Source organism: Macrosteles quadrilineatus, unplaced genomic scaffold, assembly GCF_028750875.1.
Source record: "Macrosteles quadrilineatus isolate MER2022 unplaced genomic scaffold, UCM_ALF_1.0 Scaffold_2__2_contigs__length_208266976, whole genome shotgun sequence".
NCBI lineage: Eukaryota > Metazoa > Arthropoda > Insecta > Hemiptera > Cicadellidae > Macrosteles > Macrosteles quadrilineatus.
In genome coordinates this window covers 62,601,736-62,617,694 of record NW_026542595.1, presented here as the reverse complement: position 1 = coordinate 62,617,694, position 15,959 = coordinate 62,601,736, and the positions used below count along the sequence as shown (strand labels likewise).

The 15,959-nt window shown below is 35.1% G+C and overlaps 1 protein-coding gene across 1 annotated transcript; it reads right to left on the bottom strand.

Annotated features, from left to right (window-relative positions):
- Positions 1-979: 979 nt before the first annotated feature.
- Positions 980-3,723, bottom strand: LOC128984316 (uncharacterized). Its single transcript, XM_054403623.1, has 2 exons — positions 3,458-3,723; positions 980-3,104 (listed from the first exon to the last, which is right to left on the bottom strand). Exons 1-2 carry the CDS (start codon positions 3,547-3,549, stop codon positions 980-982), a joined length of 2,217 nt encoding a protein of 738 aa, XP_054259598.1. The 5' UTR covers positions 3,550-3,723.
- Between the last annotated feature and the right edge of the window lie 12,236 nt (positions 3,724-15,959).

Here is a 15,959-nt window from a genome sequence, read left to right as displayed (position 1 = left end):
GATTTCCTCGTTGTCATCCGCCAGGGTACAGAGCGCTGCAATCGCTCGGTCTAACATATGACAGGTTACAACAATAATCAAGATAAGACAACTTAACTTTCACTCTGAAAAATACGGCAAACTGATCGTAAAATAAAGTCATACATTTTCATTTAGAACCTCTCAGAGCAAAGTATTACATTTCTTAACCTAAATACATGCTGTTAGTACCCAAAACTTACTTTAAACTAACTTTATATGACCTAGTAATCCTGAACCACGAAATTGTATAAAAACCTATGTCAAACAAAACTTAACATTAAACTCTCATTTTCCTGTATATTCCCAAAAGTGCGCTTAAGGCGAAACCAAAATGGAGCATAATAATAATGTTTGTGTACATAAAGTTGCAAAAATAACAAGTCGCTGGGTGAAAATGCAAGTGTTCCAACTCCACTTTCTCAAGTTTTGCAAAAACTTGAAAACAAACTTTGATATTCTGTTGAAATCACATGATTTGCACTATTTACAATTAAATAATTCCACTATATTTATTAGTAACTGTATTCTAGTAAAAATTTACCATGGCAACTTATTATGTGATTTAATATTAAAAAATTATGTGTTTTTAAAGCAATGTTGGAGATAGAACAGTTGTTTTTCATACTACTATGGGTACACCTGTTCTATCTCCAGATATTAAAAATTATTAGCCTACCTAACAGTGACTTCTATGTCAAAATAAGATATTTAGTACAGATCATATTTTTTTGAAATGGTATTTTGTTGATAGGTAAAGTAAGAAAACAAGTTGTTAAAATAAAGAATAATTTTATTATGCCGAAATGAAACAATACAATAGCACGGTACCTAGTAAAAAGAACATTAAAATACAATACAGGCTAGCAAAGGCCTACCGGTAATTAAAAGACAAGGATCTTTTCAAGTCTTAGAATTGACTTATTAATAGTTGGTTAGTCTTAGTCCTTCAAATAACAGCTCAGCTATTCGTAGTGTTCCGAAACAAAGTTTCATAGAATGCTTTGTCTACTGCTGGCATAAACTTCAACATCGACTGCAAGGCTTTTTTCTTCTCTACTTGCAGAATAGGTTTTGAAGTGATAGGGTTGACAGAGGGAAGGCTAGGTCTCGTCTTAGCTTGAGCTTGAGGGCTAGTAGTAGTTTTTTTATTTAGCTGGCGAGGCGATTTTGAAATGTTGTCACGCCCTCTCAGTCCATCTTTTGCAATGTTGCATTTTACTAATTCTTCATTTAAGAAACTTGTTTTATATGTTACATCAAATAATTCGGTATTGGTAACAGTTATTTCTTTAATCTTAGTGTAGGGGATGATGGAATAGTTTAGTGACTTTGAAGCAGATTGAAAATCAAAAAAGTCTGAGGGTTTCATTTGAATTATATTAGTTTTTGTTGAGCTTTTGTTGGCTTTGTTTACCAGGACCCTCACCAATGAAAGGGGACTGAATATCTCTAAAGGTTTTAACCACCTCTCAATTTTGCTATGTATTGCGTCGACTTCTTGGACAACTCCATGACCTGGTTCAGAAAAACGTTGTACAATTTCAATTACTGTAGGGTTTTCCTTTAAAAATGATTTAAGTGCCATGCTCATTATGGAGTTTTTGTTTTGTGGTACGCATGAATCGGACCACAAAACAAACTTTTTGATTTCTCTGTTTTGAGCAAATACATGGTTTAAAATTTTAAAAACCGCACTTGCAAGATGGTTACCAGCTCTACCTGAAATCAACTCATGCCAAACCATACAATATAATTCTATTTGGCCCTTGTATGTTACATGTGCTGTAAGATTGTAGCAATTTAACTTTCTTTTATAAAAAAAGTTTGAAACTTCGGCCTTTGGAAGAGCAAAAACATTTTCCAAGTCAAAAGCTATAAAGCAGGTATTTGAGTCATTTACAGCTTTTATTGACACAGCTCTGTCTTTGTCTCGAACAAGTTTGACTGCATCCTTTTCTGTTTTGTGTAAGTTAAATCTTTCTGTTTCTGCCTGACTCGGTTCCAGATTACATTTAAAAGCTTCACAAGTGTCGCAGCGATCTTTTTTAGGCTTAAAAAACTCTAAATTGAACTCATGGTTAAAAATATGCCTATAGAGTGACTCTTTTACTGGATTTTCTACTGATGCTGAGTAAAGTCGATACATTTCAGCCAGAGATAAATCCCCTTCTAGGTATTCTTTGGTACTATCTTTTCGACAATAATGAGCCTCTATGCGGGGAAACGAGTTAATGTGGTCACGAACCTTTTCCTTCAACTCATCGTCAATATGACTTTTAGTATTTTTACCTTTTAAAGGGGATCGGGCCGTACCTGTTTGAGAATCATACACATTCTGAAAAAAGTAATATATCCTCCTTTGACTTATGTCCAAAGTTTTAAAGAAAAATTCTTTGCACACTCTAACGCGCATATCTTTTTCAGTTCCCAAGTAGTAGAAATAAGAAAACTTCCTATTATTTTCGTGTAATGTACGAGACCTTTGCTTAGTGTGTCTTTCGACAAACTTACTATAAAAATGACTTTTACCTGTATCACTGAGGGACCAGAATTTGTCGTGAATTTGTTTTCTTTCATCAGCACTAACTTGTGTGTCACATTTAAACTTGCATGCTCCTTTGCAATCACCTTGAATCCGTCTAGCTCTGTGAACCTTTCCTTTTCTATCTTCATATTCTTTTCCACTCTGTCTTTTTCTCTTCCTTACTTCCATTTTCCAGTTCTTCCTACAGACGTTTCTTTTTCGGCTCCTAACTTTTTTTCCTTGGTCACACATTTCATCACTCTCACTTCCTGGTGAGTCACTTATTTCCATATCACTATCACTGTTATCAATGTTCGGGGAGTCACTTAGGCCTATTTCCATACCGGTAGCATTAACACTGTTATCAATGCTCAAACTAGCAACAGCCTCTTCATCATTCACTTTGCTTTCACGTTCTGCATTATAGATACTACAGACACCAGAACCATCAACTAAAAGCGTAACTTCTTCACCAACTTGGATATCGTCTATAATGACACAATTATCATTGTGATTTGAATTGGCGGTGTCAGGTAATCCTGGGTCATCTTCAATGTCACTAAAATAAAGAAAATAAATAAAAATAACTGTGTTAAAACTTTAATTAAGCACTACTTTAGTAAACAAGACAGGAAAGCACAAATAAAAAAAACTGAACTTTCAATTTTAACAATAATTATGAATCACAGATTATGACCTCTTAGGCCCTATCGTACAGGTCACAACATTAAATGAATAGATCTAGGCCTAGCCTGTACTCCCAGATAATAACTAAAAGTTTAATAACACATTATTGGTATTGTTTGTGAAGCAAAATAACCTAAAACTTAGGCCTAACCTAAACAAAGTAAAGTCCAGAATATAAGGAATTAAAGAATATTCCTGTAAGTTTAGTAATGTAGGCATTCTTACCTTTCCATGAGGAATTCGTCATTTAATAGGGACATAATATTTTCTTCATCTAGTTTCGACATTATGTTAAATAACAGAAAAGTTACCAACATTTAACTCATAAGAACATAACCCATTCTCGCAATGTCTGCAGAAGGACTGAAGACTGAATTAACTGTATATTTGTATAAACAAACAATAACAATTTATTTGGAAAGCATGTGTTCCAACTCCAGTGAATACTCGATTCCTATTGGTCAGTGCCAAAAGTAGGGATGCATGTGTTCCATCTCTGGAGATAGACCACTAGCATTGTAATTTCTTCTGATTTTTTTGGAAATGGAACAAAGAGTAAACTGAGTTTTACCCATAAACCGACTGTTTTTTGTTTTTTTTTTGATGTTTTAACATAGAGAAAGCATTGCAAATAGTTCAAAGTGATATATAACTCAATTTCTCAAAAAAATGGAGATGGAACAGTTGCATTCTCAACCAGCGAAGTGTCAACGTTCAATGTGAAGTACCCTGTGTGTCCCGGGCCACGTAAGTACCAAGTGTGATGTGTGAAACTAAATAAAAACAGAAAATGAGTGTGAACATTCGTACCACAGACGCGCTAATCTTTTGCTAATCCCATACATTCAAACTTTCATCCCTAGTATTCACTGATTCATCCATCCTCGATCATTAACGAGAGTTTAATTTATTCGATTTATCATAAAATAAGTCAACTTGACTCTAAAACCTTTCTTTACCTATTTATTTATTTTAGGTCATATTCAGTTGTGTCTGCCGTATTTAAAAATCCTTAACTGAAACATGATTTGTCCCTAATTCTTATTCTGGACAGTAAAAATAAATAAAATCACAAAATATAAAATTGCAATTCATTAGACAGGTTTATGATTTCAAACAAACAAGATACGGACAGTAGTATGAATCCTTTCTCGTTATCAGTGCCCTAATCATCCTACCAAACAATCACGGTCAACTAGTTCTCAAATGTTTCGTTTATCCTCAAACAAACCTTATGTAAAAACTTATGCACAAATTCAAAATTGTAAATAAAATGTTCAGTCTGATTTAAAATTATTTACAAACATTACAGATCTTTACCCTAAAATGTGTTAAATAAAAACATTTTATTTTTGAGAGGAATAAGGAATAACGGAAAACAAGGAATCGTATTCTTCAATCTATTCTTCATTCCATCTTCGTTTATCTTCAGTTCCAGTCTTCATTGTTGTTCATCAACAAAATGCTCCTTTTATGTTATAATCCATGTAAATACGAAATATTTTGTAACTGCCTTAGATCTTGCTATTTAATAAATGTCACCTTTTGCTAATCATTCTCAATAATTGAATAACCTAGTTGCCTTCTCAGCATTAAAATAAATATATACTCCTTTGTTTACTATTTACAAGCTCAGCCGAGCAATGTATCCAGTCCAATTTGTGATCTAACGACTGTTATACAAATTGCAGCTTATACTGAAATAACTTTAGTTTGCCGTGCCTTTGTTTATAACTATTCATATAAATAGGCGTTGCTATTATCACCAATCCTTGTTATTTACGTTATCACCTTATCTTTGTTCACCAACGTAAATAAACATTCTGAACCTTATATTAGCACCTAATTTTATGCTCATTAATCCTTCTGCTCCTCCGAATTTCTTATCTTCATATAATCTCTTTCATTACTCCCGCATACACATATCTATGCAGATTTGTTATTCACTCTAATGTATCCATAGTGGTTATATTTTGCACATAATATGTGCAATACAAAATACAAATAATATGTACACCGTCCTTCGTGATCTCTGTTTCTTAGCCTAAACATTTCCTAATCTACTATTTACAATTTTAAGGTGTTTATTTACAATAGATTGTTTTCCAAACTTCGTGTCCGACAGCATTTGGAGACGCATGCTTTGTACCTAATTACACATACAGCTTGAGTTCAGATATGTGAACTTTCCTTACGTCTAGGACGTTATCGCATCGTTGGATTAGGGTTGTATTGGGGCTTACAAACCAGACAATGCGCCAGGGACCGTCATATCTTGGGGCTAGTTTCTTACTGAATTTGTTTATCTTTTTACTTAAGTAGTGCGTTTTCCAAAATACTATAGAATTCACTTTGAATGGATGTCAGATGCGTTTCTCCGAATATTTCTCACGTTTGTTGCTACGTGCGATGCTAGACTTAACATTTCGTAAGGCCTGAGTTAAATTTTTGACTTTATCATCACGACTTAAGCTCTCACTCAATAGATCATCCAGGTTCCATATGTTTGAGAGGGCGTTACGGGGCTCGTGGAAAAACATGAGCGAAAATGGACTGAAACCAGTGGACGAATTTTTCGCTGTATTTAAAGTCATCTGTATTAACTGCAATTCAGCATCCCAATTAGATTGCTCATTGGCATAATAACACTTAAGCAATGTGCCTAGATCTCTTAACTGTCGTTCCACACGATTAGCTGAGGGTCTGTACAGGGCAATCAGGTGATGTGTTACATAATTTTTGAACAGGTAGGCTTTAAACTGTTGCGAAGTGAAGTAAGTGGCATTATCAGATACTAACGTGCGTGGTACTGAAAATAATCCAAAAATTTGTTCCAACCTATCAATTATAGCTTTGCTATTCACTTCCTTTAAAGCGAATGTCCAGGAGAATCGAGTGAATGCATCTAACACAACAAAAATATATTTATTTCCTCGTGTCGTGCGTGGAAGTGGGCCTAAAATGTCACAAAATAATGTTTCAAAAGCAGATGTGACTGGTCTCGACACTAACTTTCCTTCGTATTTTCTTTGAGCAGGTTTAGACATCATACATATGCGACATTCTTTAATTTTACCCCTAATAATACGCTCCATGTCTGGCCGATAAAAATACTGTTCGATTTTTGCCACCGTCCGTGCGATTCCAAGGTGTCCTCCATTTAATCCATCATGAAAGAATGTATATGCAACGTTTATTAACCTCTCGGGTAAATAAATCTGGTTTCCTCCCTTAGATCCTTTATACATCAATAGTTCGTTCTTCATAACATAGTTTAATTGATTGGTACCGTCGTTTATACTCTTCATGATCCTCTTGCATTCCTTATCTTGACGTTGATGGTATGTCAGGTCCTTCATAGCCATAGGTATCTCGCTGATAAAGTTCACTCCTCCATGGTGTTGTACAGGGTGTTCTCTGAGCTCGTTAATTAACATATTCAGCTGTTCTATCGGGTTAGGTGTGCTTTCACTGCCATAAGTAACTAGGTTATTTCCAGATGCGTTGATTGTTTTACTCTCCGAAGTTTCCTCAGGTAGCTCGTAGAGTCTTGAAAGGGCGTCCGCTATTACATTCTCTGTCCCAGGTTTATGAACTACGTTGAATGGAAGTGCTAGTAGTCGTTCTACCCATCTGGAAAGGCGTCCTAATTTATTCTTGCTATTTAACACGTAACTTAACGCCTGGTTGTCCGTCACTAAGGTGAAGTAAGCGTTCCATTTTTCCATAGCCAATACCGCTGTATACGCTTCCTTCTCGTAGATGGAATAACGCAGTTCGTTCTCGGTGAAGGATTTACTATAGAAAGCAATCGGCATCAGATCACCAGACTCATTATACTGTAGGAGAGCCGCTCCGGCACCTGTGGAGCTCGCGTCCGTATGTACTACGAATGGTTTGTTAAAGTCAGCCATAGTTAATATTGGGGGATTTGCTATTTTCTCTTTAAGAGTCTCATAGGCACCTTGACATTCTGCTGTCCATAAGAATTTTGTATTCTTTCGTTTGAGCGCATGGAGAGGTCGACTGATATCGGCATAATTCTCAATATATTTCCGCCAATAACCACACATGCCCGTGAATTGTCTCACTTGCTTTACCGTGCGAGGGACTGGGAAATTCTTGATTGCCACAGTGCGCTCGGGATCTATAGTTATAGAATTATGGCTAATTAGATGGCCCAAAAAACTGATCTCAGTGCAAAAGAATCTGGCTTTGTCCGGGTTAACTGTCAACTTGTTCGCCGCTAAAATACCCGCGACTTCGTGTAGATGTCTTAGATGCTCTTCTTTAGTTTTACTAAAAATTAGAAGGTCGTCACAATATATCAATAGGTGCTTATATTTCAGGTGATAAAATATCTTATCCATGTAGTTACTCAATATGGAACTTCCGACCTTTAGACCAAAACATACTCTGCGAAAACGGAACTTTCCCACCGCACATACAAATGAGGTTAAATCCCTACTCTCCTCATTTAATGGGCACTGTAAAAAAGCCTTATTAAGGTCGAATATGGAAAAATAATTCGCCCCTTGCAGATGCTGATACATGTTTTCAATATCACCCAGTGGATAAGAAATATTCTTTATACGCTGGTTAACTTGAGCGTAATTTACAACGAGACGGTCACGCTTGGTTAAAAATGCGGGGCTTTGATAAGGAGACGTGCTATGTTCAATAATTCCTTGTTTTAACCATTCATCAATGATTACCTTCATTTTAGCTATGGCCGGAGGACTTAAGTTATAGGGCCGTATAGAAACTGGAGTGGGGTCAGTGACCTCTAGCTTTATCTCAAGGTCGAGCGCTTCGCCGATTTGATCTGTGAATACCGATGGATATTCGGCAATAAACTTTTCGGTTTCGTCTTGCATTTCTATGCATCCTATTCTTATCGCATTTAATCCTGGATTGATCTGGTCGTCCACATTTAATTCAATTAAATGTCCTGGTTCAAATTTGAAATGACAGGTCTTACTCTGGAAATCAATACAAAGCCCCTTGTGCTGTAGGAAAGGCATTCCTAAAATTATTTTGTATCGATTTGACTCAATGACTAAAAATTTCTCGCACCATGTAAATTTTCCAATTTTAATCCTTAAGTTGCATGCATTTATTACATTTATAGGAGTTTCATTTGCCGCCATTAAATGACTAGGTATGCTTTGTTTACATCTAATTGCATGTTTACTCTTCAATAATTGCTCGAATAATTCTAAACTTAAAATGTTGTAGGAAGCACCACTATCAATTAATGCTGGGATAGTTATATTCTCATTGATAATCACATTTACGCACGGCAAATTTGCTACAGTTCGGCCCTTTGTCGGCATACAATTCTTCCTATTTAAACTATTCCATTGTTTTGTTATTTTCCGGAACTCCTTCTTAAAATCCTTACTATGTGTAGTAAACTCATTATTGCGATTAACTGGGCAATAGGTTTGTTGGTTGTTTATATTGGCGGGAACATTTACCTTAAAGTGGTGCTGTGACTTAATGGCAAATTTTCCCGCGTCTACTAGTTTTTTGAACCACGATAGCAATGCCGGGCTAAATGGCCTGGTCTGTTACAAATAAAACATCTCTTTACATCACTTGGTTGGCGACTGTGGAAGTTTGAGTGATGGTACACATTTTGCTCATTTACGTGATTTGCAGACAATCCAACAGGCTGCGAAACAGGCATGGCCGCGGTTAATACCGGTCTCATAGGGACTACGTTGGCGCACGCTTTGTTGCGCAAATAATCATTATAGACCAAATTGTTCATTTGCACCACAATAAGTTTCAATTCATTCATTGTTTCGGGGAATTTATATACAGCTATCTTGTTGCGGGTGTCCGGGTTCAATCCATTTCTAATAGAGTCAAGCAATTGTTTCTCCGTTAGGTTTGCCATAAATACTTGGTTATTTAATTTAATTTCCTCGCAGTACAGTGATAAACTCTCATCGTAGCGTTGGGGACGATGAATATACTCATATTTTAATTGCTCTCCCAAAGCTGCTGGAATAAATGAATTTAATATTTCCCTGCGTGTTTGTATGATACTTTTCCCGCCGTTTTGGCATTCTATTATTGTTCCAATGAGCGGAGAAATAGCGTACCTGCTAATTATTCTAAATATCTGATCTTCGGGTAGGCGCGATTCCTGTTGTAAAATTACTGTCTGTCTCAGAAAGTTTAGTAACGGGGTTATCTCCATACCAGTGCAATTCTCTGGAAATTTCGACAAATTTTTTTCCAATGGGTTTGCTAGTTTCTGGAACAAGTCTACCGGCGGCAGCGGTGCAGGACCAGGACGAACAGAGTCCGCGGGGTGCGGGGGCGTACAGTGACCTTGAGGTGGGACGTGTGCCGTGTCGTGGTTCCCTAATCTCAGCTGATTACTAGGTGAAGAGGTGATAAGCTGCCCGGTTGATACGCCGTTTATTTCCTCATCGGCTGACTCACTCTCGATTAACGATTTATTTAATTCTTCTTGAAAACGTTGGTATTCGTCCGGGGCGATTTTATTCTCGATTTCTGACAGTTTATTACTAAGACTAATCATGGTTTTGTCTAACTCTTCAACGGTTTTGCGGTCGGTTTCTAACAGTATACTTCGTTTTAGCATGTTTGCTCTTAGCTCTAAATGCGCTAGCTTTGCATTTATCTTAGCTAAATTCAGCGCCGTAGGCTCTTCAGACTGTCGATCGATTAGCACTTGCAATACGCTTGACGCTATTTGGCAATATTTAATCTCCGCCAAAACAGTCAATTTATTTTCAATGTTTGAAAAATTAGGTGCCTGCCCAATGATTTTACGCAAGGATTTTCTGAGTTCATCTACACTTAATTTATTTAAAACCTCATGCTGACAGTCTAGCTCTCTGCACATTATTTCATAAATCAACTCGCCCTTCTGAAGATAATTGACATTGTAGTTAGCCATCTTGATAATAGGATAAGTGCTGATAAAGGTGAGGAAAGGAAGGATTTAGTGAACCCTACCTATTAGTTTCAAAATTCGGATCAACACATTAGAATTCTTTAAGCTAATTTAAACCTTTTTGTTTAGCACCTAGCTGTTCGATTTCACCGTTGTTTACTTGAACTATTTAAATTCAGCCTATTTAATAAACCGGTTTAAGATTGTAATGATAAAATACCCTCAAAATCTTATTACAATATACTTATACCAACATGTCCTTTATCATCCCTTTATGAGTATTGTAATTTCAGTTCAACATAATAACTTAATCACACAACACCACACTGGATAGTTCATATAAGTTCAAATGATATTCTCGGAGTAGCCTAAATGACCTCGTTCAATGTCTTGGTTATCTTAAAGCTCAGGAAGTGTAGCAGAGTTGCGCAAATTAATTATATTCCAGGGTGGCCAATCGAATATAATTATGGTGTGAATTTAGATCTACTTCCTTTAGCTTGTGGATCAGCCAAGAGGGTCGCCAAGTTGACCCGTGAACAAGGGGAGTCGAATAATAACGACTCAGTGAATTACGGTTCAACAATTGATTAATTTTTAAACAAAATAACCCTTTACACATATGCTAGCCTTAATTGTTATTAGTACCCAAAATTATGAAATGGTATATTACTCAATACAGCAGGGGTGGGCTGGGCCATCTTAAGAATTAGCCGTACAAATTTTGACTCCCGTCTGCAAAACCATTAACACAAGCTTTAAATTAAAATAAAATTAATATTACAAGAGACCTGTTGGAAAAGTATAAAAGGTATAAAACATTGATTCGGATTTCTTATAAAGTGTTCAATACAAAAAATCATTCATTGAGTTAAGTTACATTAAATTGAATAAAAATTTACGTTTGACCAGAACCTAATATTAAAGTTATATAATTCTCATTTTAAATTTATATAGCTCTCAAAACTCTTCTGTTGTTTTACTATTCAAGAAATTACAAACTCAAACAGGCTAACTGACCACACGTGGCAAACGAAATTTAACAGTAAATAAAGACTTGTACAAATTGGTTAATTATGTTTTTCAACTAAATTGTAACACCTGAAAAAGCATTTTAAACATGAATATAAAAATCCTTAAACTAAATAAATGTAACACTTACATTATCACAGGAGCCTTGCAAACTTGTAGCCAGCACCCCCACTAGTACAATGAATATGATTTTAAAACCCAACGGACAGATAAGCACTGCCGACCTCGGCCACCGCAGGTGGCGCTAAGGGCGGGAAATTCAAATTAAATTAAAATAGGCTTTAAAATTTCACAACACACTATGTACTGGCATAAGAAATTTCAAAGGTATATAATGCTGCTCTTCAACAACTTTAACCGAACTGCTTCAACTTATTCAACTGCTTTTTTCAAGCTCTCCTGACAGATTTTGTCTCTCTTCTTTACTTAATTTCGTCTTGGCATCTAAGAAACAAAACTAAAAATATATTAGGCCTAGACTTAAATTGTTACTTTTAAACTTTAATGAGTCAGTAAATGCCCGAGGTACAATACATCGTACGTTGGGCCGGCTCGAAGTAAAACATTTTGTATGAGTTGTTGACATGAGTTGTTTGTTTTAGGTTATGTTATCTCTAAAACAAAGTGATCTAGACGATGTGCAACAGATGAAATCTAATTCTCAAAGATTGCTCTTTCTTATGATGAGGTTCAAAGTTTCACTTACCTTAGACAGTAGAAAATTTGTTGTTCCTATAGTTTTTATTCCTATAAAAATAAAATCATAAACTGAACACGTTTCACTTGCACTATTTAGACATAACCAAGCTCCAAATATTTGCTGCAGTGCTACCAATTAAAAGCAGTGGTTGAGCAAATTTTGCATCTTCTTGTAACAGAAATACCTAGGGTGGCTCAACGTACAATGTGGTTCAAGGTACAAGGGTCTCCCCTCTGTGGGATATAATCCCAAAAATAGTTAACATACCCAGGACTCGTTGGAGTTATTTCTTACTGGTTGGAGAAAAGAGATTTACTATAGACTCAATATGACTTTAATCAAAACCGTATACCTTTAGCCGAAAACACCTGACCAACAAACTTTACAGACTTCAATCAAAACCGCAACTTTTTGGAGTTAAACTTTACACCATTCAACCTAGCATTCTCTAAAACTTAAGCCATTATTATGTTATGAACCTCTTCAAAGGGTGCTGCAATTAGTTACGCAATTAGTTCAATATTGGAAAAAAATACTAGAATTAAGTCCATGAAACAACTGGGGAGCAACTGACAAGCCAAATGGCTTATGAAAAAATAACACCCAAACGGCGAACTTAAAGAACAAATATCCGCTGATCTTTATCTAGTCTTACATGGAAAAATCCATTCTTTAAATCAAGTACGCTGAAACAAGTCTTACCAGTTAAGTTAGTCCTAATTTCATCCATTGTGGGTATCAAATACGGCTCAGGTTTGATATTCTCGATTTAGATCCTGAGGATCCTGAGGCTTTTCCACTATCCAATGAAACTGAAGTGCTGTTTGAGACAGAAATATAAGGGGGTTGACTTGGTGACGGAAGGGGGGGGTTGTAAATTGTATACACTTTTCTAAATTACTCCTTGGTTTTAAAACGAAAACTAGTAACTGTGAAAGATTCAAGTCCTTGTCACGATGAAAGTCAGTGGTTCAAGAACTGTTGGGGGTTTAAACCTCACTCCGTCGCATAAAATCCCCTTAAATGTCACACCGATTTCAGCAATTTTGAAGCGTTCGCTTACTTCCAATTAGGAATAAATATTAACTATTGTATACCATTTTGTTCACAAAATTCAGTAGAATAATAATTTATTCATTATTTTGCCTCCTGAACTGTTGTTTAAAGTATTATCTAGGTTACGTACCTTATACAGTCAAAACAGTTCTGATACAGTCACTAAAGGACGATGCGCATTTCAGAGCTTTTAGCTCTATCTTCAGGTCCGTGGATACATTTGTCAATTCATCTTGCAGATTCGTCAAAATATTTAAACATTAAAAACACATAACACAAACACATAATTCATTACGTTTATACAGGTACTGTACATGTGCCGGCCGGCTATAGATCCCGACTGAGGAAGGAGTTGACTTGCTACCCTACCCCCACCTGTTGACCTTGAACTGTTGTTATCTTGGGTCTCTTAGACTGGATATCATTGATACGGTTAAATAAAACATTGCAGCTGTATTTTAGTTTTTCATTTAATACTTCATTTGGGTTTGATTTAAAAGCGTTGTAAATATGTAGTTCCTCTATTGTTGACATATGTTGTGATTTTTTGCATTTGTAGAGAACTTCTAAGTTTTCATCAAAACTTTTTATGTCATGATTACTATTTATCAAATGCTCTGCAAATTTAGATTTTTGGTTCTTTAATGTCGGTTTGGGAAGGTGTTCAGAATACCTTTTTTTGAATGAGCGGCCAGTTTGACCTATGTAAAACTTATTACATTGAGAACATGTTAATTTATAAATTCCAGTATTTTCATTTCTTTTAGTGCTGTGGATATTTAGGTGTTTACTTAATTTATTTGTGGTTCTGCATGAGAGTGTGATGTTTTGTTTTTTCATAGATTTAGATAGTGTATTGTGCAATGATTTTCCATATTCTATTGAGATAAACTTTTTCTGTTCAGGGGGATTGGTTTCAATGCGTTTTTCATTCCTGTTCTTTTTCTTGGAAATTATTTTGTTCACCATTTTACTTTCATATCCATTGGCCACTGCTATGTATTTTATTATATTTGTTTCAGTTTCAAAGTCGTCTGGATCCATGGGTATCGATAACAATCGATGAACCATACTATTGTAGGCCGCTAGTTTATGGGAGATGGGATGGTAAGATGTAGAGTGGATCGTGTGATCAGTAGCGGTTGGTTTCCTGTAAATGGAAAATTTTATATTCTGGCTCTCTTTTGTCAATGTTAAATCGAGAAAATTTATTTTACTTTCTTTTTCTGTTTCCAAAGTGAATTTGAGGTTAGGTGAGATTTTATTTAAATAATTGTTCAAGATTTCTAATTGTCTTGTGTTTCCTTTGTAAAAGACAATAGTATCGTCTACATATCTTTTATACAGTAGTATATTTTTGTAATATTTATTCTTATTTGATAGAATGTAGTTGTTCTCAACATTATTAAGGTATAGTTCGGACAGGAAACTAGATAATGGTGAACCCATAGTGAGGCCATCATTCTGAATGAAATATTTATTGTTATGCTGGAAATAATTCTGTGTTAAAATAGTAGTTAACAGGTTAATACATTCATCTATGGTTTCTCTGTTAATTTCTTGGTTTTTTATCAAATGTTCTTGAACTAATATTAATTAACTAATATTAATTAAAGCTAGATAAGTTTTTGAGAGACAACATAACAATAGACAACAACCACAGTATTAAAAATAGTACGGATCTAGTGGAAACAATAAACAATACTGATAAGAAAACCCAATACACTATGGCTTCATTTGACATAGTGAATTTGTACACAAATGTGCCCATATCACCTACAATAGAATTAGTTCAAGAACATTTGATAAAAAACCAAGAAATTAACAGAGAAACCATAGATGAATGTATTAACCTGTTAACTACTATTTTAACACAGAATTATTTCCAGCATAACAATAAATATTTCATTCAGAATGATGGCCTCACTATGGGTTCACCATTATCTAGTTTCCTGTCCGAACTATACCTTAATAATGTTGAGAACAACCACATTCTATCAAATAAGAATAAATATTACAAAAATATACTACTGTATAAAAGATATGTAGACGATACTATTGTCTTTTACAAAGGAAACACAAGACAATTAGAAATCTTGAACAATTATTTAAATAAAATCTCACCTAACCTCAAATTCACTTTGGAAACAGAAAAAGAAAGTAAAATAAATTTTCTCGATTTAACATTGACAAAAGAGAGCCAGAATATAAAATTTTCCATTTACAGGAAACCAACCGCTACTGATCACACGATCCACTCTACATCTTACCATCCCATCTCCCATAAACTAGCGGCCTACAATAGTATGGTTCATCGATTGTTATCGATACCCATGGATCCAGACGACTTTGAAACTGAAACAAATATAATAAAATACATAGCAGTGGCCAATGGATATGAAAGTAAAATGGTGAACAAAATAATTTCCAAGAAAAAGAACAGGAATGAAAAACGCATTGAAACCAATCCCCCTGAACAGAAAAAGTTTATCTCAATAGAATATGGAAAATCATTGCACAATACACTATCTAAATCTATGAAAAAACAAAACATCACACTCTCATGCAGAACCACAAATAAATTAAGTAAACACCTAAATATCCACAGCACTAAAAGAAATGAAAATACTGGAATTTATAAATTAACATGTTCTCAATGTAATAAGTTTTACATAGGTCAAACTGGCCGCTCATTCAAAAAAAGGTATTCTGAACACCTTCCCAAACCGACATTAAAGAACCAAAAATCTAAATTTGCAGAGCATTTGATAAATAGTAATCATGACATAAAAAGTTTTGATGAAAACTTAGAAGTTCTCTACAAATGCAAAAAATCACAACATATGTCAACAATAGAGGAACTACATATTTACAACGCTTTTAAATCAAACCCAAATGAAGTATTAAATGAAAAACTAAAATACAGCTGCAATGTTTTATTTAACCGTATCAATGATATCCAGTCTAAGAGACCCAAGATAACAACAGTTCAAGGTCAACAG

What these genes read in the sequence shown, in the direction of transcription:
- LOC128984316 (XM_054403623.1), bottom strand. Translation starts at nt 3,549, where the DNA reads ATGTTGGTAACTTTTCTGTTATTTAACATAATGTCGAAACTAGATGAA. An exon ending in GACGAATTCCTCATGGAAAG is followed by an intron (nt 3,105 to 3,457) that starts GTAAGAATGCCT and finishes TCTTTATTTTAG; the next exon opens with TGACATTGAAGATGACCCAG.